Source organism: Motacilla alba, chromosome 26 (assembly GCF_015832195.1).
Source record: "Motacilla alba alba isolate MOTALB_02 chromosome 26, Motacilla_alba_V1.0_pri, whole genome shotgun sequence".
Lineage (NCBI taxonomy): Eukaryota > Metazoa > Chordata > Aves > Passeriformes > Motacillidae > Motacilla > Motacilla alba.
In genome coordinates, this window is record NC_052041.1 from 3,590,246 (window position 1) to 3,614,655 (window position 24,410).

A 24,410-nucleotide genomic window follows, 5' to 3' on the forward strand; every position below is an offset into this window, starting at 1 on the left:
GAATTTTTAAACTCAGGGATTAAGGCTGAGACAATCCAAGAGTTTGGTACAAATCCGACCTCATCCCCTTCCAACAATTCATGGATAAAGAATTTTTTTAATGGGAAATCAAAGCCTCAGTTCCAAATTTTTTAAAGGAATCCGGGAGGCTCCTGGGGTGGAATTTGCCTCTGATCCTACAGCAGTTGTGTCCCAAGGAAAACTGGAAGAGAAGGATTTGATTTTCCAAGGTCTGGGAGTGAAGGGATGTGGGGACAGCTGAGGGGAGCTCAAATCCATGAAAATCCACCAGGATTTCATCCAGGTCACTTCCAGAGCTGGATAAATCATCAGGGTGGAGCCCTTGGAGGCTCCGAACCCCACAGATCTTTGTTTGCCGAGATTTTTCCCAAAAATAAACACCATGATTTTCTTCTCCCAGCTCTGCAAACCGACAGATATTCATAATTTACAAATAATATCCGGAATGAGTGAGCTGCCCACATTCCCAGCACTGGGAAAGAACCCGTTGGAATGTTTAACTCCCTGATTCCCTACTCCAGCTTTGCACCGAGGAGGAGCTGCTACACCGAGGTGGAAAACTCGTCACTCCCAGGTCCCTCTCATCACATTCCTGCTCATTCAAGCTTAAATTCCTCCCACCAGCATTCAGGAGCGCCTGGTGCTTCCCAAAAAACCGCCAGCACCTCCCAGTTGGATCTTCCTGGGAATGCTGGGAATGGGTGGGAGCTCCTGCCCACTGATGGTTGATGTTCGTAGAGGATTTTGTCACCTCAAGCCCCTGTGGCAGCTCAAGGTCCTCATGTCCCTCAAACTGGCCCCATTCCCTGTTCCAGAGTCACCCCAGGGCACCAGGAATTCCTTTTCCTTCAGGAATTCTCATTCCTGGAGGAAAATGTGCCCTGGAAGGGCCCAGAACTAGCGGAAAGGCTCTGGAGAGAGCCCCTGGTGTCCCTGCACTGGGTGCTTGGTGGGGACACCCATCCCGAGTGTCCCACCAGATTCCAGAGGCTCCCACCAGATTCCAGAGGCTCCCACATTCCTGGAGGCACTTCCCGGAGCAAAGGAGGCCCAGGAATACCCACAGCCACATTCCACACTCACTTTTCCACCTCCAATCCCCTGGAGCAAGCCACAGCTAACTCCACCTTCCCAAAATATCCCTGGACATTTTACATTTCCCTGAGCGTGGTGGGAATGTGGAAACATCCCCAGTTTTATCCCAAATATGTGGAATTGGTAATTCCTGCTCCAAGTTGCCTCTGGATATTTTACACCTCCCTGGAGATGAATTTCCCTAATGATGCAGAAACGTTCTCCAGTTTATTCTAAACACACAGAATTGGTGGTTCCTGCCCCAAATCACCTCTGGGCATTTTACATTTCCCTGGAGACTGCAGGAATGCTCCAGACGCGTCAAAACTCTGCAATTTATCCCAAACACACGGAAATGGCGATTCCTGCATTTCCCTGGAGATGATGGGAACGCTCCATATGGGCTGAAACACTCCCTGTTTTATCCCAAACACGTGGAATTGGCGATTCCTGCATTTCCCTGGAGATGATGGGAACGCTCCATATGGGCTGAAACACTCCCTGTTTTATCCCAAACACACGGAATTGGCGATTCCAGCACCAAAGATCCCATCTCCCTGGAGATGGTGGGAATGTGGGAATGCTCCATCTGTGAAACATTCTCCAGTTTATCCCAAACACACAGAACTGGTGATTCCTGCATTTTCCTGGAGGTGGTGGGGATGTCCCAGCTGTGCTGAAACACCCCCAGTTTTATCCCAAAATCGGGATTTGGTGATTCCTGCTTTTTACATTTTTACATTTCCCTGGAGACTGTGCGAATGCCACATCTCTGTCAAAACATTCCCTGTTTTACCCCAAACACATGGAATTGGCAATTCCTGCATTTCCCTGGAGACACTGGGAATGTCCCATCTGCAAAACACTCCCAGTTTTACCCCAAATGCATGGAATTGGCAATTCCTGCATTTCCCTGGAGACATTGGAAACATTCCACCTGCAAAACACTCCCAGTTTAACCCAAACACATGGAATTGGCAATTCCTGCATTTCCCTGGAGACACTGGGAATGTCCCATCTGCAAAACACTCCCAGTTTTACCCCAAATGCATGGAATTGGCAATTCCTGCATCTCCCTGGAGACATTGGGAATGCTCCGCCTGCGAAACACTCCCAGTTTTACCCCAAACACACGGAATTGGCAATTCCTACACCAAACCACCTCTGGAACCCTAAAACCAGGAAGCTACAACCCCTCCCTCCCCACCCACCCCAAAACCACCATCCTTACCCCACCCGAACCAAACCACGGGAGCCACTCTTCCCTTGCTGGATTCCTGGCCAGAAAACCCTTTGGGATGGAGCCCAAACTGGTCCCCCAGTGAGCCACTTACTGGTTTTGACCTTGAGGGTGTAGGGGTTCTTCTGCTGGATGGTGTGGGTGAAGTGGAAGCGGGCGTTGCAGCTGTAGTCAGTCAGCGCGTCCTGCGCCAGCACGTTGGAGAAGTAAAGGTCCCCGTTGTGGCCCTGGGACACGCGCTTGTCCTGCGGGATCGGCTCCATGGCTGCGGGAGAGCGGCGGGAATTCAGGGCCAGGCGGGATTTACGGAGAACGGGAATGGCGGAGGGATGGTGCGGGTGAGGTGTGGAGTAGGGGTGGTGAGCCTCAAGTAGGAGGAAGGGCTCTAAACTAACAGAAGCTGCCCTAAATTAGCAGGAAGTGCCCTAAATTAGTGGTTATGACCCTAAACTAGCAGAAAGTGTCCTAAGTTAGCAGAAAAAAAAACCCTAAACTACTACTAACGACCCTAAAGTGCTAAAAACTACCCTAAACTAGCAGAAAGTGCCCTAAATTAGCAGTAATTATCCTAAACTACCAGCAATGACCCTAAGCTAGCAGCCACAATCCTAAACTAGCAGAAACAACCCTACTCAAGCAGAAATTACCCTGAACTATCAGGAGCAGCCCTAAAGTAGCAGAAAGTGCCCTAAACTAACAGAAATGACCCTAAACTAATAGAAATTACCCTAAACTAGCAGAAAGTGCCCTAAATGAATAAACAACCCTAAACTATCAGGACCAACCCTAAACTAACAGGAACAATCCCAGGCTGACAGAACCAACCCCAAACTATCAGCAACAACCCCACCCATGGTTATTTTAAATCCCACAGGTGATGGAGCCACCATTCCCGGAATTCCAGGCGGGAAAGGCGCTCCCGACTCACAGCTGCTCATCCAGAAGATGACGGGCTCGGGGAGGCCGGGTGGGGGATTGCACTGCAGGCTCAGCGGGGCCCCCTCATCCACCTCGATCACATCCACCTTTTCCTTGGGCCACAGCGGAGACTCTGCCATGGGAAGCAAAGGAAAATGAGGAAAGGAGGGAAGAATTCCTCAGGAGTGATTCCCACTGGATCCGGCCTGGTTTCAGAGCAAAATTCATCCGTGTGTGTGCAAAACTCCCTGGAATTCATCCCCTGAAATCCAAACCCCCCCCAAATCCATACCCTCCAAATTCATCCCTTGAATCCACACCCTTGAATTCATATCCTCAATTCCATCCCCTTGAATCCATGTCCTCAAGTCCATATTCAAATCCATACCCTGAAATCCAGCCCTTTAAATTCATCCATCAAATCCATCCCTGAAATCCATGCCCTTAAATTCATATCCTCAGTTCCACACCCTCAAATCCATCCCTGAAATCCTTACCCTTAAATTCATATCCTCGGTTCCACACCCTCAAATCCATCCCTGAAATCCATGCCCTTAAATTCATATCCTCAGTTCCACGCCCTCAAATCCATCCCTGAAATCCATACCCTCAAATCCATCCCTTCCACCCTGACCAATTCCCAACCACAACCCCATTCCTTCCCTGTCTCCTGGACACTCCTGGAGCCACCTGAGCGCTGAATATTCCCCCCAAAGCTCCCGTGGCCCTGCTCTGCTTCCCTGGAATCACTCACTGGAAACCTGGAGGTGGATTTTGCTGGAAAGGGCCGTCCCGTAGTCGTTCCTGGCGAAGCACTGGTACTCGCCCTCGTAGTCGTCGGGCCGGCCCCCGCTGTGGAAGTCGATGACCAAAGTCCCCGATCTCCTCCTCATGGACACCTTGGGATCCTTGGCCACGTTGAAGAACTTCCCGTTCCGCGTCCAGGAAAAGCTGGAACGGCAAGGAAAAGCTGGGTTTGGAACCGCGTCCCCGTGGAGGTCCCTACCTGTGCTGGGCCAGCAGCAGGATGGGCTGGGCTGGGCAGGGAGGGTGGGAGAGGCCCCGGAGCGCCGCGGGACGGCGGGATGAGCGCTGGGAATGCACTCACGTGGGAACGGGGTTGCCTTTGGCTTCGCATTCGATGAAGATGTTATCCCTGGGATCCACGATGTAATCCTTGATGGATTGCTTGGTGATCGTGGGGGGCTGTGGCACTGCGAGGAATGGGAAATCCGTGAGAAACTGGGGGAGATCCCTCAGTGCCATCCCACAGCAATTCCTGCTGGGATCTCAGCTCCTTCCCCCAGCTGGGTGTGTGATTTGGAGGTTGAATCCTGAGGAAATTCCTGTGAATTCCCTGAATTCATCACCTCTCAGAACATCACAGAGTCCAGATTCCCTTTAGGGGCCAAAAATCCTCAATTCCCTCTCTGTATCTTGGTCTCCTTAGGGAATGTCCCAGTTCCAGCCTCCTGTTCCCACAGGGTGAATCCAGTGGGAATTCATCCTGGATCTGCAGCTCAGAAGGGGCTGGGTCTGGGATTTTGAGAAATTCCTGGTGCAAGGAAGAGATTCCAACCCCCCAGGATGAGCCCAAAGGAGCTCAGACCTGGAATTTAGGAGGGCGGGGACGGAAAAAGGGACACAGGAACCCCATGGCTGGGATAGGACCCAGCCTTGATCCCTGAACTGCAGATCCCATCTCCTCTGAGATCCAGGGATGCTCCCAACTCATCAGGATGTGAGGCTGAGCCTGGAACAGGTGCCAGGAGGGGATTCCTGCCCTTCTCCAAACTCAAACCCTGCAGGAACAACTTTTCCATGGCAAACACAGCCCGGCCCCTGCTCCGGGGACAGCACAGAGAGCTGGGAGCTCTTCCCAAGCTGCTCCAGCCTTTCCATGCCTTTCCCAACCTGGACATGCAGGAAAAGTGGCTCAGAAGGGGCCACATCCCCCTTGTGCCACCACTGCCACCACCAGCCCCTGCTCAGGGTCCCCTCATGCAGTTTTGGGGAAGGGAACACTTACATTCACTCTGGATATTTGCTGTTATTCCCAAAGGGAAGGCATAGAGGGAAAAAAGACAGGAGGTTAATTCAACCTGTTCCAACCCTGTTCCCAGCTGAGCCAGAAAACAAATCCAGTTTTTGCAGGCCTTGGAAACCCTACAAAAACTCCTTTTCCTTCCAAATGTGGAGGAGAAAACCTAATTGTGGAGGAGAAAAGCCAACTGTGGAAAGGAAAACCCAAATTTGGAGGAGAAAACCCAAATGTGGAGGAGCAAAACCCAACTGTGGAGGAGAAAATTCAACTGTGGAGGAGAAAATTCAATTGTCAAGGAGAAAACCCAACTGTGGAGGAGAAAACCCAACTGTGGAGGAGAAAATCCAAATGTGGAGGAGAAAATCCAAATGTGGAGGAGAACATCCGAATGTAGAGGAGAAAATTCAGCTGTGGAGGAGAAAACTCAGCTGTGGAGGAGAAAATCCACCTGGGATGTTCCCACCTTCATCCCACCTCCTCCCCACTCCAGCAAGGAATTTTTGGGAAGGAACTGGAGAGGATAAATCCCAAACTTACGGTCCAGGGGGACCTCGATGGCGCTGACGAGGTGCTGGAGGCAGAGGGCGAAGGCAATTCCGGCACAGGTGACCTGGGCTCTCCTCAGGATCATCTTGGAGCTTCCCTGTGTGGCCTCAGGATCTTGGGATGTCCCTCGGGGTGACCTTCGGGTGTCCCCTGGGGTGGTTGCACATGCAGAGGGAACCTCAGCTGGAAAAAAACAACCCCAGAGTCACATCACTGAGCCAAACCTGGCAGTTTCCCTGTGGAAACTTCGGGAACACGGCGTTTCCGCCCAAGAAATGGTGGGAATGGGGCCAGGAATGATGGCCAGGATTTGGGGAGCACGTGGGAACAGCTCTCCCGAGCCCAGGATTGTCCTGCTGGAAGGATTTATGGGGTTGTTTGGGCTCCAGTCCTGGAGCCGGTGCCCAGGGACCAAGAAAAAATTCCTGGGAGCAGCAGGATCCAAATGGAGCCCGTGGGATCGAATAAAAATGTGGATTTGCTCTTGAAAAAAATTAATAATAATTTTATTTTATGCATTAAAATTACTGAGGAATAGCCAGTCCCTCAGGGCGTGGGGATGAGCTCAGGGGTCTGGAGCTGTTGTCCCAAAAATCATGGCATTGATCCAGCAGAATTCTAGGGATTTTTCCCAACTGGTCTCCAAACAATCCCATTCCCAGCCAGGATCCAGATGTTCCCCTCGCTGCTACCAGACCCTGTGGATGTGACAGCCCAGCCAGAGAGTGAGAAAACCAGAAAAGTTTTCCCTGAACCGGCTGGTGAGACTTTAGGGAGTTGAAGATAAATAACAACAGCTTGTTATGATAAACAACCTGCAGGTGCTGTTTTCCTACTCTCCGTTTTCCTGTTTTTCTGAGAGATGGTTTATAAGAAAGGCGCTTTGTTAATTAGCCAGTCAGGTGAAATGTATTAATTGAGCAATCAGATCCATCTGTATGGGAACAATGTACAAAAAAAAATGGGAATCTGAAGAAAAGCTATGCTGTGCTGTTCAAACCATCCTTCTGGAGAGTCCGTGTCGTTTCTCACTCAACACCGACAAGATCCCATCCAAGCTCCCGGGATTTTCCACCTTTTACCCCTCCGGTGACAAATGTAGATCCCAAAAGCACAACGAAAAGCTTTTCCATTTCAAACAGGGATATTTTAGGGGAGGGAGGCAGTGGGGGTTAAAAAAGGGTCCAAATAGGAACAGTTTGGGCCTGAAAAGTGAGGAATTTCTTGTTTTCCTTGGATTTTGGGGTGTGGAATTGCTGAGAGGGAAGGAGGAAGATCCTGGCACAGATTCCTGGGGGATATTTGTAAATACGGGAATATAAAAGGGCTGAGCCCAAGCTCTGATGGGAAATCACAGAATCCTGGAATGGTTTGGGTTGGGAAGGGAATTTAAAGCTCATCCCAAGCGCAAGAGCACCTTCCCCTACCCCAGTGGCACTGGACAGTTCCAGGGATCCAAGGGCAGCTTCTCCCTACAAATCCCTGTAGGCCTCACTGCAGTGGGACGGCAAAAATCCAGGAATATCAGGAAGAAACAAAACTCCAGACAATTCCCGAGCTGCAAAAGCAGCACGGAATCTCTGGCCTGAACCCATGGGCAGAATCCTGCAGGATTGCCCTGGCTGGATGATCCAGGACAATCCATAGGATCGCACGGAGCAGTGCTGGCCGGGAGCAGGGAAAACCACACAGGGAGTTCATCCCCTGGAAAATGCCAGGCTCCTCCAGGCTCCTCCAGGCTCCTCCAGGGCCCCTTTGTCCGGAGCAGATGTGGGCAGCGGGAACAATCCCTGGGAACAATCCACGGGAACAATTCCTGCGCGTGTAGGTGGCTCCTGGAGAACACAGCCCCGCATTGTCCCGGCTGCTCCCGCCGGGAACGGGGAATTCTCCCGGCACAGAGAGGCTGGAGCTGCCACATGGATCAGGGACATTCCGTGCTGGGGGTGCTGGAGTCGGGGGAACAGCAGGGAAAAAGCTTTTCCCAAAAATCAGCATTTTCCCAGCTTTTTTCTGGCATAGAAAGGAGCTGACACCAGCCCAAAAGGCAGGAAAAATCTGTCAGCCTCATCCCTACATCCCAAAGGGAGGCATGGAGAGGGAAAGGGGTGGTTGGGGTTGGTTTCTCACCAGCAGGACCAGGCTGAGCCCTGCTCTGCTCCACAGAATTCCGTGGAATTTCCTTTTTCTCCCTCCAGGATCTGAAATAACAACCCACGGGAACAGCTCCTCTTCCTGCAGAAATTCCCAGAAAATCCCGCTCCGGCACCAGCCAGGACACGGATTCCCCCGCAGGGGATCTGCCCCAAAGTCATCTCATTGTCAGAATTCCCAAAATCCCTACAAACAGCAGCACCTGGAATGTTCCCTGGGATCCACTGGGTGCACAAACCCCTCTGAGGATGGGCTGGAATTAATTTATTCCCATTTCTTAAAATGAGATTTTTTGGGATAACAACAGGGAAAATCCCTTCCCTACACCCCCACTCCTGGAAATCAACCCCAGCTCCAGAGCAGGAAATGGGAAGCAAAGGGAATCTGGGCTTGGAATTCAACAAAATTAAACAGTGAAGGATTTGATTTAATCAGCTCGTTAGGACCAGCAGGATGCTCCCAGCAGCAGTCGGATTTTTATCCCAGTTCATCCCAATTTATGGCTGCAGGAGGAACAGTAAAACTTTGGGAATTGCTCTTCCCGGGGAACATTCCAGCAGCTCCGTTTATTGCCTCATTAAAGCTGACTGAGGAGCACGGAGCAGCTTTGCCACCGGCAGAAAATCCCCTTGGCTTGGTGTCACGGCTTTAGAAATAAATAATAAAAACCTGTTGTTTTACCTTTAAACAACTCATCTGTGAAGCAATACCCCCCGAGTCAACCGAACCCATAAACAAGCTGCGAAAAAGCCGGGGGCACTGGGGCTGCTCCAGCACCATCTTTCCAGGAATCCCAACAGAAAATCCCGAAGAATTTGTGGGGTGGTGACTCAGGGACACTCTGGTCCCCTTGTCCCGTTCCTGACGGAGCAGCACATCCCATCCCAGCAAATCCCATCCCAGCAAACCCCATCCCAGCACATCCCATCCCAGCAAATCCCATCCCAGTAAATCCCATCCCAGCAAATCCCATCCCAGTAAATCCCATCCCAACCCCCCCCCGGCAGCTCAGGACAGGTGGAGGTGACACTGTGCCATTGTCACCTCCTTCCCAGGGCCATCCATCCCACGCTGCTCCCAGAAAACCCACAGAGCTGGTGGCACGGGGGGACACCGGCCGTGCCTGTCCCCAGAGTGTCCCCAGGCCACCCCTCCCTGGTGGCATCTGGTCCTGGGATCAGCCAAGGGTTAATCAGGTGGGAAAACAGCCCTGGGATGGATCCGGAGCCTCTGGAAAAGCTTCCCGGCTCCCACCCCCGCTCCTGCTGCCGGATTCTGCACCCGGGCTCGGAGCAGCCTGAGCCTCTCCAAGGATGGGAATGTTTGGGTGAGCTGTGGGATTTTTGGGGTCCCCAGGAGTCCCTTCCCACTCGGGATGTTCCGTGGTTTTTGATGGATGCAACACTCAGACTCAGCGGTCACACAGAGCTGGGAGAGGGTTTGGCTGGAATTCCCTTCCCTGCTGGACACAATGCACAGCTCGTCCATGCCAGGGACGTCTGCTCCCGTGGGAAAATCCACTCAGGGAAGCTGGGACACTTGGGATTCCTCTCCTGTGTGAGAGGAACCCTCAGACACAGGAACAGCCGATCCTGATCCCATCCTGGGATCCCAGACCTGGCTCTCCCTCCTGCCAAGGGCATCAGGCACGGCCAGTCCCGACTGATCCCAGTGGGAACCAATTGATCCCAGTGGGATTCCCAGTGGGAACTCATTTATCCCAGCAGGAACTGACTGATCTTAGTGGGAACTGAGTGATCCCAGTGGGAACCGACTGATCCCAGTGGGATTCCCAGTGGAAACCAACTGATCCCAGTGGGATTCCCAGTGGGAACTGATTGATCCCAGTGGGATTCCCAGTGGGAACTGATTTATCCCAGCAGGAACCGACTGATCCCAGTGGGAACCGACTGATCCCAGTGGGATTCCCAGTGGCAGTTGACTGATCCCAGTGGAAACTGACTGATCCCAGTTGGATTTCCAGTGGGAGCTGACTGATCCCAGTGGGAACCGACTGATCCCAGGGGGAGCTGATTTATCCCAGGGGGAGCTGATTTATCCCAGCAGGAACTGACTGGCCTTGGACATTTCCATGAAGTTCATTCCCAAAAAACCCAGCTGGTGACCCAAAGTTGATGCTCCGGGTGTGTCCCACCATTCCTGGCAGGGTTTGGTGATCCCAATCCCATTTCTTTTCCCAGGAATTGTGACAGCTCTCGAGGACATTTTCCACAGGAACGAGATGAAATTCCAAATTTATTCATTCCCCGAGCAGGGCAACACCCTTCCCTGCAATTTCCCACCATTCCCTGCTTTTTCTCACCACTCCCTGCTTTTTCTCACCGTTCCCTGGCATTTCTCACAACTTTTCCCGTCGCTCTCCATGGAATTGTCACCCTTTGTCACTCAATCATCAAATCCTGGTGTCACCACCTCTCCATCTGCCACCGGAGCTGCCTCCGGAATGGGAATAAATTAATTGTGAGAAGCTTTTGGCTCTGGGATAATGAAGTTGGCACAAACCCAGCTCAGGAGGGAGCCCAGGGATGCCGTGGTTAAAAATTCCATAAAAATAAAAGGGATTTTGGGGAATTAAAAGGCCGGGCTGGAATTTAAGGTTTCCTTGGAAAAGGTCGAAGGATGGATTGAGCCAGGGATGAATGAAGTGAGGATTTTTATCTGCCAAAACTTTCCAAAATCCCTGGAAAAAGTGGAAGCCGTGTCCTGCAAATCCTTGGAAACACAAATCTCCCCTTGCTGACACCACTGGAAGCGGGAGGGAAAGTCCGCAGGAAAATCGCGGAGTTTAAAGTCGAGGGAAAAAAACAAAGGGAAGGGAAATTTAAATGTTTAACTCCTCCCACATCATCTCCGATCCACCAAAGTTTCCTGCTGGGAATATTCAATGGGAAAAGCGTGACAATCCATTAAAACCTCGGAGCTGAGCGAAACAAAGAGTAGGGATTGGGATTGAGGGCTGGATCAGCAAATTCCTTGAATTCTGCACATCGGAATTGGAGCTGGAATCCAACTTTGGTAAAATACTGAGAAGGTTTTCCATGAAAAATTCAGGAGAGGAGGAAGGATCTGGCACAGTTCAGGCACAGGATCCGTGCACAAACTGTCACAAAAAAACATTCCAAGTCTTTCCCTACCTTTTCCAGGATAATGTGGGAATGTGGAGCATGTCCCACCTTGGCTGAGGTGACGTGGAAAATTGGGAATCTCCCTCACGAGGCTTTGGGAAGGATTTCTCTCCCTTTTTCCAAGCTCAAGACGGAACAAGCGCTCAGAGCATGGAAAAAACAGAATTTCCATACGGGACAGATGAATCCCACAAAATCTGAGCACAAAACCCCTTTAGGATCTCAGGGAATCCCACAAAAAGCTCGGAGCGGGATGATCTGGAGCATCCCTGCAGGATGCCAGGCCCCTTTTTGGGATTTTCCCGTTTTCCCAACCCGTTTCTTGCCGCTCTCCAGCATCCCTCAGGATCGCATCCCTCGCTGGTGGCCATGGCAACGCCAATCCATGCGGGAAAGGGGAGGAATCCGGAAAATTATTCATGAGGAATGAGGGAGAGCTCGGAGTAGACCCTCTGGAAGCTGGTGGGAAAAGGCTCAGCGCTCCCATCGGGAAAACACTCCTGATTTATTATTAAAAAGGGGAAAATTCCTTTTTGTTGTTGTTGTTGAGCTTAATTAGGAGGAAAATCTTCCTGGAGGAATCCTTGGTGATCCCAGCACTGCTCCCATCCTCTTTCCCGCTCCTCTGGTTTCCCAGAGCCTCGGAGTGAGAGCATCTGAGCAGGAGCAGAGTTTGGGAAAGCGGAGCAGGCAAAGCCTGGCTTTAAGCAGTCCTGGAATTGTCCCATTCCCGGGCACTGATTCCCTGCTCCTGAGGGAATTCTGCTCCATCCGCTCCCGCTCCAAATTCCCAAACCTCCTGCCTGTGCTTCCCACTGCTCCATCCCTGCCCGGGGCACCCCGGCTGCTCTGGAATTACCCCCATCCCAAAAATCCCACTTCCCTCCGAGTTCCTGGAGGCTGTAAGGAGCTCCAAACCTTCTCCCGTGTGCTTCCCACTGCTCCGGAATGACCCCATCCCACAGCAGGGCAGATCCCACAATCTCCAAGGATTTGATTAATTCCACCTCCTCCTCCTTATCCTCCGAGGGCAGGGAGTCACCTCCCTTTCCCTCTCCCATGTCCCGCACAGTTTTCCCTCTCCAAAGCTCAGGTTGAGGTTTTCCCTCTCTTTTTCCCCCCAAAAAATGTCTCAAATCCAAGGATTTGCAGGAAATCTCCACCTCGTCACAGGTTATTCCAAGGACAGGGAGCCACTTCCCTTTCCCTCTCCCACATCAGGCACAGTTTTCTCCTCCAAAGATCAGGTCGAAGTTTTCCTTCTCTTTATTCCAAAAAATGTCTCAAATCCAAGGATTTGCAGGAAACCTCTGCCATCTCCTCACACATTATTCCAAGGGCAGGGAATTCCTCCCTTTCCCTCTCCCATCTTTTCGCCCTCCAAAGCTCAGGCTGAGCTCCTCCCTCTCTCTATCCCAAACTCAAAGATTTTCCACATCCCGACATCCCCACATCCCAAAAAATCCCCATTTCCCCCTAAGATTTTCCACATCCTGAGATCCCCACATCCCAAAAAATCCCCATTTCCCCCTAAGATTTTCCACATCCTGAGCTCCCCACATCCCAAAAAATCCCCATTTCTCCCTAAGATTTTCCACATCCTGAGATCCCCACATCCCAAAAAATCCCCCAAAAAATTCCCTCTCCCTGTCCTCCCCTGGCTTGTCCCAACCCCTCCATCCCGGAGAAGCGCCGAGGCTCCACAGCCCTGATCCGTAATTCCGACTTTCTCCGTCCTTCCCTTCTTTCCCTGCCTTTTCCCTCGGGAACAATGGAGCCGTGGCACGGGACACTGCCCACTCTGTGCCCTCCCCGTGCCCGAGTGCCAGCCTGGGCCTGTCCCCGTGTCCCCGGCGGGTGACGGCGTTTTGTTCCCAGATGCAGCTTCCTTTTGTTCCCGACCCCGCGGAAAAGCAGAGCAGAGACATCCCCACCACTGAGAATTCCCAGCCAGGAATTTCTGACTGTCCCACCGATATTCCAGCTTGGAATTGTTGGGTTTTCGCCTCTGCAGAGAAAATTCCAGAGGAATTAGAGAGTGGATCGCAGGGATCCGCATTTCCCAACCTCCTGCACCCTCACCGCTCATCCTGGCGTTTTCCAGCTAGGAAAGAGCCAACTTCAACCAGGGAAAAGAGGGAATTTCACTGAAAATAAAATTAAAAATCCAGACGAGGCCTGGCTGTGTCTCCCAGCTCCAGCAGAAATTCGGGAATGGATGGGGGAAGGAGGAAGTGGGGAGAGGAATCTTTGTTGGGATAATTGTCCAGGATTTCCCTGGAGGGTGGTGCAGGAACTTCGGGAGAGACTTCCCAGAGGATAAAAGCGGGGAATTCCCAGCGAAGGGCAGCGGGAGATTAGGACTAATCAGGAGGGCCCAGCAGCGATAAACCCGCCTCAAAAACAGAGCTCCGCTTTGTAGCTTTAAATGAGGATTCGCCAGATCCCATCCACGGCTTCATTAGCATCTCATTAATATGCAATTCCCATTTTCCTGATTAAACGGTTGGGAGTAGGGAAGGCAGGGAGGAGGAGGTGCCCCGGTGCCGGCTCTGAGCCCTGGGGACACCTTTTGGGGCAAGAATTCCCATTTTCCTGCTTCCCAAGGTGCTCTCCAAGGATTCCCCTTTTTCCCGGCTCGGGTGTATCCAAACCCTGATATTCGGGAGCGAATGCAGCAACGTTCCTGGTTTTCCAGCTCCCCCATCCCAGTATGGAATGTGCCAAGGGGAATGTTCTTATCTTCAGCACCAAAATTCCCTCTTCAGGGAGATTCTGAGAACTTGGAGCTTCCAGGAGCTGCTCCCCAGGTTTTGGCGCTTCCCCGAATCCCATCCCAGCTCCTTCCATATCCAGGACCCCCCAAATCCTCCCTCCCCCACCAGGAATCCCTTTCAGTTCCACTTGGAGCCTCATTAAACGCTCGGGAGCCTCTGGGATCACTCCAGGCTGGCTGATCCCGGATTTTGTGGGATTGGGCGATGCCCGCCGGGCACGGCAGAGAGATTTCCACCGGCTGGAAAATTGGAATGGAGCCGGGAGGGAGAAGGATGGGGCAGTGAGAGGAGCAAAGCTCAGGATTTGAAGCCATCAAACCCCATCCCTGCCGATGGTTCCTTCTCCTGGTTTTCCCTGGATTTGCTGGAATTAAAAGCCGCTCCAGCCTCTCGGAGAGGGAACATGAAAGAGAGACAAGATCTGAGCGGAGACGAGCGGGTTTTAATTTCATTCCCTAAATGAAATTAACATCCCAGCAGCCCCTGGGATGTTCCGTTGGGATATCAAAGGAAAAATGGGATGTTGGAGAGGATCTGCTCCTGCCCTGGGCGTTCTGGCCATTCCATGATTTCCGAGGGAGAGGAGGAGGAGGAGGAACAGCAGCATTCCCAAGGCCGGCCATGGTGGCACCTCCCAGACCCGCCCAGGTCACTCCGCCCAGTGCTGGACAGGTCCTTCACAAGGATTTTGGGATTTCCCAGTGCCCAGAGCAAGGAAATCCCGCCTGGAGAAACCTCAGCTTCCCAGTTTCCCGGGTTTGCCTCTGGCTCTGTGGGGCTGGAGCTGCGGTGGCCCTGGGACATGTCCTGGTGGTGTCCCCAGGATCTTCCCTGAGGAGCAGAGACGTCCCCAGGAATTTCTCCTGAACCCAGAAATGTCCCCAGGATTTTCTCCCGACCCTGGAGATGCCCGCAGGAATTCCTCCTGATCCTGGAGGGTGGAGATGTCCCCAGGATTATCCCTGATTCTGGAGACACCCCTGGGACCTTCTCCAGCTCTGGAGAGTGGAGATGTCTCCAGAAATTTCTCCTGGCCCTGGAGATGTTCCCAGAAATTTCTCCTGGGGGGAATAAAGGGAAGCAGAAGGGGGAATAAAGGGAAGAATAAAGGGGGATAAAGGGAAGAATTTTCCTGATGATCACTCGAGGCTGAATCCCGAAAGGTCTCCAGAAATCCCAATTAACACTTTGGAAATCCCAATTATCACCTCGGTGCACCTTGAACTTCCTGCTCCTCTTCCTCCAGCACTCCCAGCTATTCCTGCATTCCCATTTCATCTTTCCCTGCTTAAAACCACACCCCACACCCTTGTCTGGCTGCCAGGGGAGCCCTTTGGGTCATTTTCCTCCCCCAAAAAACCCCTGAGATGCGGTTTTGGGATGAGATTCCCCTTTTCCCCCCAGAAAAAACCCCCCTGAGATGAGGTTTTGGGATGAGATTCCAAGGATGTGGCTGGAACAGCCGGGTGAATCCCACACCGCTGGATCAGAGGGCTCAGCTCCATCCCAGGGCACCATTCCCACTCTTCTGTCTCCTCCAGCAGAGCACGGGGCTAAAATTATCCCTGAGCAGCTCAAATCCCAAATCCCGGGGGTTTTTATGGCCTCTGGAGCCCGATCCCGAGGACAGCTCCGGCTGCGGCACAAATCGGGAGCAGAAATAACAGGAGGGTGGCACGGAGCGCTCCGAGGTGGCACAATTTGGGATTGGCATATCCCAAATTGGCACATCCCAAATTGGCACATCCCCCTGCACCTGGGGGATCTCCTGGGAACGGCCCCTCCAAAGCCTCTCCTGGCTCAGGTGGGTGGGAATATGATCCTAAAATTCCCCAAGATCCTCCCGTGGTGAGAAAGGGATCCCAAAGCTTCCCAAAGCCCCTCCATGGCTTTTCCTGACTCAGATTTAGTGGAAAAGGATCCCAAAATCTCCCAAAGCCCTTTCATGGTTTCTCCCAGCTCAGATTTAGTGGGAAAAGGATCCTGAAATTTCCCAAAGCCCTTCCATGGCTTCTCCCAGCTCAGATTTAGTGGGAAAAGGATCCCAAAGTCTCCCACATCCTCTCCCGGCTCAGGTTTACAGGGAAGGGGATCCCAAAATCTCCCAAAGCCCCTCCTTTAGTGAAAAGGGGATCCCAAAATTTCCCAAATCCCCTCTGCGGCCTCTCCCAGCTCAGGTTTCCAGGGAAAAGGATCCCAAAACCTCCCGAAGCCCACACTGCCCATCCCATTGTGGATATAATTGAGCCATCTGTCCTCCCACATCCCAGCAGCTGTTTGGGATCAATCCCAGCCATTCCCACCCCCTTTCCACCGGACAATAGGGCAGGAACTGCTTTTCCCTTGGGAAAAAGGGTTTTGTTTTGCTTCCTGGGGGGTTTTATCCCTGGATACTCCTGGATATCCCTGTTTTTCACCTTGCTCTGGTTTGGAAAAGGAATTCTGAGAACCATTCACGGATGGGAATTCCCAAGAAGTGTCCGTTCCCACCTCCATCCCAAATCCGCGATTCGGGTCAAAATCCTGCCAGGGACACTTAGAAAACCCCAAATTCCCCCCAGCTTAGCCTTGCCACTCCCAGGAATCATTCCCACCCCCATCCCAACCCCAGGCCTGTCCAAAAAGGCTGGAAAAGGGAGACAAAGAAACCAGAATTCCTGGAATCAAACATGCGGGAACAGCCTGCTGTCCTGGGCTGGGGCCAGCCCAGCCTCGCAGCTGTCACCAGGGCCAGCACGATTCAGACGAGGTCAACCAAAAATCCCCAGGCTGGTCCCAGCTGCTGGGATGGCCAGGAATAAAATCCCTGGGGAGCGCTGGCAGCTGGATCCCGGAGCTGTCAGCAGGGAACGGCAGCCTGGGATGTGCAGAATAGGGTTTTGAAGGACGTTCGGGAAAAATCCGCCCTCTAAAATGTGCAGTTCTGGTGCTGGATGTAAAAAACACGTGGATGAATTCAGCCAAATCCCAGCTTTTCTGGGAATTAAGGGGGTTCGGACAGGAAGTTTGGGTTTGAGATATTTTCTGTTAGAATTTAAATTTTCCAGACACAGGGGAAGAAGGAAACGGGATTACCAATTTATTGAGAGGGTTTGAGGTGGAATCACAGAATCACGGAATGTTTGGGTTTGGAGGGAGATTAAGGTCCCCCAATGCCACCACAGGGACACTGTCCACTACCCCACGTGGCTCCAACCTGGCTTGGGACACTTCCAAGGATGGGCCACCCTTGGATTCTCTGGGAATTCCATCCCAGGGCCTCCCCACCCTCACAGGGAAAAATTCCTTCCCAATATCCCACCCAAATCCCCCTTTTTTGGCCTGAACCCATCCCTTGTCTTGTCATCCCAATTCCTGCTGCGGATTCCCTTTTCCTTCCTTGTAACTCCTTCAGATCCCAAGGTTTCCACACAAATCAAATCCCGAGCTTTCCACACAAATCAAATCCTGAGGTTTCCACACAAATCAGATTCTGATATCTCCACTTTCAGGGATGGGGTAGCCATGGATTCCCTAGGAATTCCATCCCAGGGCCTCCCCACCCTCACAGGGAAAAATTCCTTCCCAAGATCCCACCCAAACCTCCCTGAGCCCATCACCTTGTCCCACCACGCAATTCCTGCTGCGGATTCCCTTTTCATTCCTTGTAACCCCTTCACATCCTGAGTTTTCCACACCCATCAAATCCCGAGGTCTCCGCACAAATCAAATCCTGAGGTTTCCACACCCATCAAATCCTAAGGTTTCCACACAAATTAAATTCCGAGGTTTCCACACAAATTAAATCCCGGGTTTCCACACAAATTAAATCCTGGGTTTCCACACAAATTAAACTCTGAGGTTCCTACACAAATTAAACTCCGAGGTTTCCACACAAGTCAAATCCTGAGATCTCCACACAAACCAAACCCCAGTTTCCCCACACAAACCAAATCCCAGTTTCCCCACACAACATTCCCTTCTCCAGGCTGGCCGTTCCCACCATCCTCAGCCTGTCGGAAGTGTCACCAGAGGAGCCCCCTGAGCGTCCTGGCACGTGCGGGTGGCACAAAGCCCCGTCCTGTCCCCTCCCCTCCTCCCGCTCCCAGCTGGGATTGCCTCAACCCCATCCCAAAGGAGATCCCAACAAGGAGCCTTTGTGGCCGGGTCTGCTGGGAATGTCAAAGCCAGATTTCAGGAATGTGACACCACCGAGGTGACAGCAGGGACGGGAGCTTCTCCTGCGCCCCGCACTCCATCGGCGCCCGGCCGGGCTCACAGAGGGGCCTTTATCCCACACGGAGCAGGATCAGGAGCGATCCCGGCCCCACAAATGGGGCTGTGTCTGCAAATCCAGAGTGGCTGGCGGTGTCACCATCTGGATAGCCGAGAAGGCTTCGGGAAGAAGGGGAAAAATGGAAAAGATGGAGTAGAAGTCATCCAACAGCATGGAAAATGAGGATGGAAAGGAATTCCCTCCGGGGCAGGAAGGAATCCAGACCTCCCTGACAAGATTTGAGAAAGACTGTGAAGGAATCCAACCCCTGGATGGATCCTGGCGGGTTTAAAATCCAAGGGAATGCCTTGGGAAGGGCAAACAAAACCCAAGGGAAGAGCCTGCGGGTTGGGAAGAGCCTGCGGGGCTGGGAAGAGCCTGTGGGGTTGGGAAGAGCCTGCGGGGCTGGCTGATCTTCCCCTCAGGAAAAAGGGAAGGCTGGGATTCTTTCCCTGCCCACAGGCTGGGGGAATATCCTATAAAAACTGCATGGAATATCAAATAAAACCTGTCAAGAATACAAAAAAAAAAACCAAAACAAAACAAAAACAAACAAAAAACCCACACCCTTCTGGGAATACCCAAAAAACCCAGTCTGAATATCCAACAAAACCTGCTCTGAATTTCCACCAAAAACTGTTGGGAATATGCAATAAAACCACGGTGAACACCCAATAAAACTTGCTCTATTTTCAGCAAAAAGTGCAGGGAATATCCAATAAAAACTGCTGAGAATAGAAAAAAAAATTTGCTCTGAATATCCACCAAAACCTGCTTTGGATATCCACCAAAAACTGCCGGGAATATCCAATAAAAGCTGCTGGGAATATCCAATAAATCTGCTCCTACAAGGATGGGCAGCTGAGCTTTGTCCAGGAGGAGAAAAATCCCCAAAGCCACACAAAGAGGGAGCGGATTTTGTTCCCTGCTCCCAAAAATCCCAGAGGCAGCCGGATCCCCAAACAATTCCAGCTGGAATTGCCTCAGGAGGTCACCACCATCGGGAGAGGAGTCAGCCCTAAACTCAGCCCAGCCGAGCCGGGCTTTACCCAGGTGGGGTTTAAAATTCATCCTAAATTGTGGAGACCACCCGGCATCCAAACTCCAGCTTAAAAAACACGCTGGGGGTGGAAAAGGGGGAACTCCCACATTCCCTGCATTCTGTTGCTCCAATGTATCCCTGTTTTCCCTTTTTATCCTGGATTCCGGTGGGAGCCGGGAAATGGGAACTCAGGGAACTCAGTGCTGTTCCCAAATTCCCAGGAGGTGCTTCAGCACCCTGGAGAGCGGCTGGATCCAAAAGTTTTTCCTACCCACGGACATTCCCGGCCTCGGCATTCCGAGGTTTTCCAGAGAATTTGTGGCTGCCCCATCCCTGGAAGTGTCCAAGGCCAGCTTGGAGCAGCCTGGGATAGGGGAAGGTGTCCCTGCCCGTGGAATGGGATGAGCTTTAATTTTCCAACCCAAATTATCCCGTGATTCTGCAGCTCTTTGAACTCAGGGATCCCTGGGATAAGCAGGAAAAGGGAACAATTCAGAGGGGGAAAAGGGAATTTTTGGTGCATTTTCTACAGATCCAAGCAGAACCCTCCCGCCCTCCCAGCTCCCACTGGAGCTGCCAGTCCAGCCTATCCATGCCAGGAAATTTCAGGAGGAATTTGGGATTCAGGCTGACAGAGCCGCGGGATCACATTCCGACTGTCCCTGGGAAAAGGAGCAAAATTCTGCTGCCAAGGAGGCGGAAAGCGGCGGAAAACCTGCCAGGAATCCTGATGAACCTCCGGCTTCACCTTGCACCAACCCCGGGGGGTGCGCTCCTGTTTTCCCACTCCCTGCGAGGCTCCAGGTTTGCTTCCAGAGGTGGCAAAGGAGCATCCCGGAATCCAGGACGGGGATTTATCAGCTCCTCCCAAGCCTGGATTGCTCAAAGCTCCCTCTTCCCTTTGGATGCTCCTCCCGCAAACTGGGAATGCGCCAACCTCTTGCTTAAGGCTCGCAGGCAGAGGAATGCAAGGAAAAAAAACCCCAAATTCTCCTTTTACAGGAAAATCTCCACTATTCCCTCTCTCCCGTGCCCTTTGGATGCTCCCTCCCAGCTGCATCCCTGAGGAAAACAGGACTGGGTCTCCAAATCCCAGGATGAGATCCAAAGGAACATAAGGAGGCGTTGTCAGGAATTTCTGTCCACCCGAACTCATCCCTGTTTTTTTTTTTTTTCCCCATGGATAATCCTTGTCCTCCGATCTCATTAAGTGGGAATGGTGATCCTGATAAGCCGAGGGATAAATCCCCCTCTTTTTTAATCCGTAATAACCCAGCCCGGTTTCTTTCAGCTCGGGATTAAAGGGGAAAAAAAAAAAAAAAAAAAAAGGGAAAGGGAGGGGGACGGGGATTATGGAACATTTAAACTTTCAGCAAGTTCATTCCGAGCTGGAATCCCTGGAATTACGCAATAATTATCCTGGACAGCCCGGAAAGGAACGAAGGGGCTTTGGGAAGAGGGGGGAAAATGGAAAAGATGAAGCAGAAGTCATCCAACAACACGGAAAATGAGGAAAATGAGGTCGGAAAGGAATTCCCTCCGGGGCAGGAAGGAATCCAGACCTCCCTGACAAGATCTGACAACATTGTAAGGGAATCCAACCCCTGGATGGATCCTGGCATGGTTTAGGAATATTTTGGGAAGGGCAAACAAAACCTGAGGAGTAAAGGGAAGTGCCAGAGGTTTTTTCCTTGTTTTTATTTAGGAGTCTCCCAGCAGGTTTTGCTGTTTAAATTTAAATAAATTCTGATTTTTTAAATCTGAAAATCTGATTTTCTCACTGGGCTTGAACCGTCCCAATTCAGCTGCACCTAAAAAGTGTGGAAAGCATGGAATTCCACAGCTCCCAGAAAGCAAAGACATGAAGGAACTCTGCCTGAACTTCCAGGTTTTTCTCCCTGGGAATGAAGTTCTGCTGGGATTTGGAAGGCTGGTGCTGCCCAGATGAGTAAATTGCAACCCCATAGAAAATCCACCCCCACGTGGAAAACAAATCCAGAAATTCCTGCCGAGCTCTCCCAGGTAAAATCAGAGCCTCAGGATCATCCTGGGAATGGGGCTGTTCCATTTTCCCAGATTCCTCAAACAAATCCCAAACTTTTCCCTTGGAGACTCCTCCTCCCCTGAGCAAGGGCAGGATGGAGCTGAAAAATTCCAAAGCTTCAGATGGAACCAGCAAATTCCAAAGTTTCCTGTTCCCTTTCCAAGCTCCACCTGCCCAGGTGAGCTCCACTTTATCCAGGGAGTATTTCCTTGGAACATCCCAGAACTTCTCCATTCCTGCTATATTCTGAATTTCTGGATAAAACTCATCTTTATCCAGGGAATATTTCCTTGGAGCATCCCAGAACTTCCCCATTTTTCTCAGTGGGGTGACAGGACCAGAGGTAGGATCCGATCCAGGGCCATGATTCCAACGGATAATTCCTTTTCCCAAGGTCACCCCGGCTGGGATGGAGCACTGGGATTAACAATGGCTCCAGTGGGAAGTCAAACTTCCTTAAATCCATTTATTCCCCCTTTTCCCGACAAAGGAAGCACCAAAAAATCCCTTTTCCTGCTGCCCGTGTCCATCCCTTTCCTCACAATCTTGGGAATCTCCAAGAGTTTCCTGGGGTGGAATTCCCAGATTCCCATTCCCAGTTTCCCATTCCCATTCCCCTTCTGCTCCAGACTCACTTTGTTCTTCACACCTGATCCCAACCCCATCCCTGCTCATCCCTGAGATTTGAGGGTACAACCCCTCTACACCCAGGAGTATCCCACGCGTATCCTACCCAGAGTATCCCAACCACCTGCCAGGAGCAAAAACATGGGAAAGAAATCCTCATTTTCCCCATTATTATTCACTATTTCCCCCCATTTTGGGGACCCTTTATGGTGGAATTTTTCCAGCAGATTTTGGGGGATTTTATTCCCCCCAAAAACCCCAGAGAGAATGAGAGGAAAACAAATCCTGATTAATTAATTTGGAAAACTTTGGATATTCCCCATTTAATCATCGGCTGGGAGAAGGGATGATTGGATTGGGCTGGGTTTAAACCAAATCCCTTGGGATGAGGACGAGGATGAGGACGGAGCTTTGTTAAGCCCAGAATTAACACAAAACCAGGCCTAGGTCCCAACTCCTGTAAACAAAGTCACTTTTCCAACCAAACAACTTCTGCCTGCCAGCCGAGCGCTTTTCCATGCATTATTTATGTTGGATTCACGTTACAGCCACACACAAAAAAAAAGAAAAAATGGGAAAAGCAGCAAAGGCCCAGCCCTGAACTGGGAAATGGCAAAAATGAAAAATAAAAATCGAGCAGAAGATGCCAAATTTGAGTTTTCTTTCAGGAGAGAAAGCAAAGTTCTCTTGGAACAAAGCAGCCCCTCGGTGTCTGCCAAAGAGGGGGAGGTTTTCCAGGAAAGAAAGGAGTCAGCATCCCTGGAAAAGTCACAGGATTCCTGCTTTTGTCCTCGGCAGCTGCCAGGAGCACCCCGGAAACACCACAGCGCCACAGGATCCATCTTAAAGCAGCCGGGCCTCTGCTGGGCATGTCAGAATTCCAGCTTTTCCCGCAATTCCCGCATCCCCGCGGCCCTCGGCACTGCCCCTCTGCCAGGACCCAGCCGGGAGCAGCCCGCGGTGACTTTGGGGAGTGCTCCAGAGCCATCATCCCAAGGAGCTGACCTTGAGGAAGGAGCCCACAGGCAGCATTCCAAAGGGAAAAGCAAAACCCACCCGAGCAAGACGCACCGGCCGTGCCCAGTTTTAGCAGGGATGGGATTTTCTGGGCAAAAACCCCGTTTTCCCACCCAAACCCCCTCCGGGTGCCGTTCCCAGAGGCCTCCCCGGGATGGAATGCGCGTTTTCCCTGCTCCCTGCCCTGCAAGGAGCACCTGAGGCCATGGAAAAGGGTCCCCGCTCCATCCCCGCTCCATCCCAACAATCCCTCTCCTCCCGGCCCCAGCGCTCCCACGGCCGCCTCGCCCTCCTCACCCCATTCCCGAGCTTCTCGCGGCCGTGGAGCAGCGGGAGCGCCCCGTGGAGCCGGGATCCCAATGATTCAGCACTTTCCCCGCTCTTCCCGATCGAGATCGATCCCCGGGAGCGGCTGCGGGAGGATGCGGATCCCGCACCCGCCACTCACCGCTCGCCGCCGGGGCCCGCCGCTTCCCGGCGCCGCATCCCGAGCCAGGTGCGTTTTCCCGATGGATTTTTTCCGGCCCAGGATGTTCTTCCGGAGGAAAGGCGACAGGCAAGGAGCGAGGCGCGTCCCCCGCAGAGCAATCGCAGCCCCCCCCCGCCAGCTCTCGGCGCCCCAAAGTTGCGCTGTCACCCCAAGGTCCCCACCCGGGCTGCGCTCCCCGTGCCCCCGCACTGCCACCGCGGGGTTTTGTCACACGCAGGGACACGAAGCCGTGACGTAAGAGCCAAAATCCCATCACATGCCCCAGCTCCCCCCTCCCGGGGTCCTGACGGCAAAAACCGGGAGATTCTGGGGGTCACCGAGCAGGTTTAGGACCCCAAATACGCGCTGAGGATGCGCGGACCCCCCCACCCCGGGCGCATCCCCGAGCATCCCCCGAGAGCTTCCCGCATCCCGGCGCATCCCGGTTCGTCCTTACCCGGAGCAGCTGAGGTGGCCGCAGCCGGGGCTCGGTGCGGGCTCGGTGCGCCGCACTGCGCGCTCCCGGGCGCGGCCGCGCCGCACTGCGCGCTCCCGAGCGGGCGGAGAGCGAGCGCGGCCCGGCAGCGGCAGCGGCAGCAGCAGCAGGAGGAGGAGGATGAGGCAGGGAAGGGAGGGAGGAAGGCACAGGCTGGAGGGGAGGGGGCAGAGCAGGGGGAGGAGCTCATTAGCGGCGCCCTTAACGAGCAGCCGCGGGCGCTGAGCCCTCCCAAGGCTGAAGGAGCGATCCGGGGACAAAAATGCGAATTTTGGACAAGGAAAGGAGGAGTTTGGGTCGCCCCGGAGAGGGGACCCCTCCCAAAGCCCCCGCGCAATCCGGGGACACAAACGCGACTTTTGGGCAAGGAGAGGACGAGTTTGGGTCACCCCCCGGGGTGATCTGTGCCCCCCACAAGGGGGGCTCTCCTGCTGGAGAGGAGCGCGAGTGGCACCGCTCGGCTGGGGGGCGACATCGGCTGCTGGCACCGGGGCACGGCTGGCACCGGGGGCACTGTCCCCTCGGGTGACCCCGCAGAAG

General features: G+C 52.6%; 1 protein-coding gene across 16 annotated transcripts in view; it reads right to left on the minus strand.

Annotated features, from left to right (window-relative positions):
* The window catches only part of NFASC (neurofascin), a 73,265-nt gene extending 49,272 nt beyond the window's left edge, over positions 1–23,993 (minus strand). For 3 of the 16 annotated variants that reach the window (XM_038162201.1, XM_038162200.1, XM_038162199.1), the window contains exons 1-7: positions 23,832–23,990; positions 23,354–23,440; positions 5,835–6,026; positions 4,362–4,467; positions 4,008–4,204; positions 3,264–3,386; positions 2,430–2,600 (exon numbers count right to left, since the gene is read on the minus strand). In XM_038162201.1, the coding sequence (XP_038018129.1) occupies positions 2,430–2,600; positions 3,264–3,386; positions 4,008–4,204; positions 4,362–4,467; positions 5,835–5,928 (691 nt within the window). In that variant the 5' untranslated portion in view covers positions 5,929–6,026; positions 23,354–23,440; positions 23,832–23,990. The other 13 variants (XM_038162190.1, XM_038162189.1, XM_038162197.1 and 10 more) reach the window with 11 other exon arrangements.
* Positions 23,994–24,410: the final 417 nt, after the last annotated feature.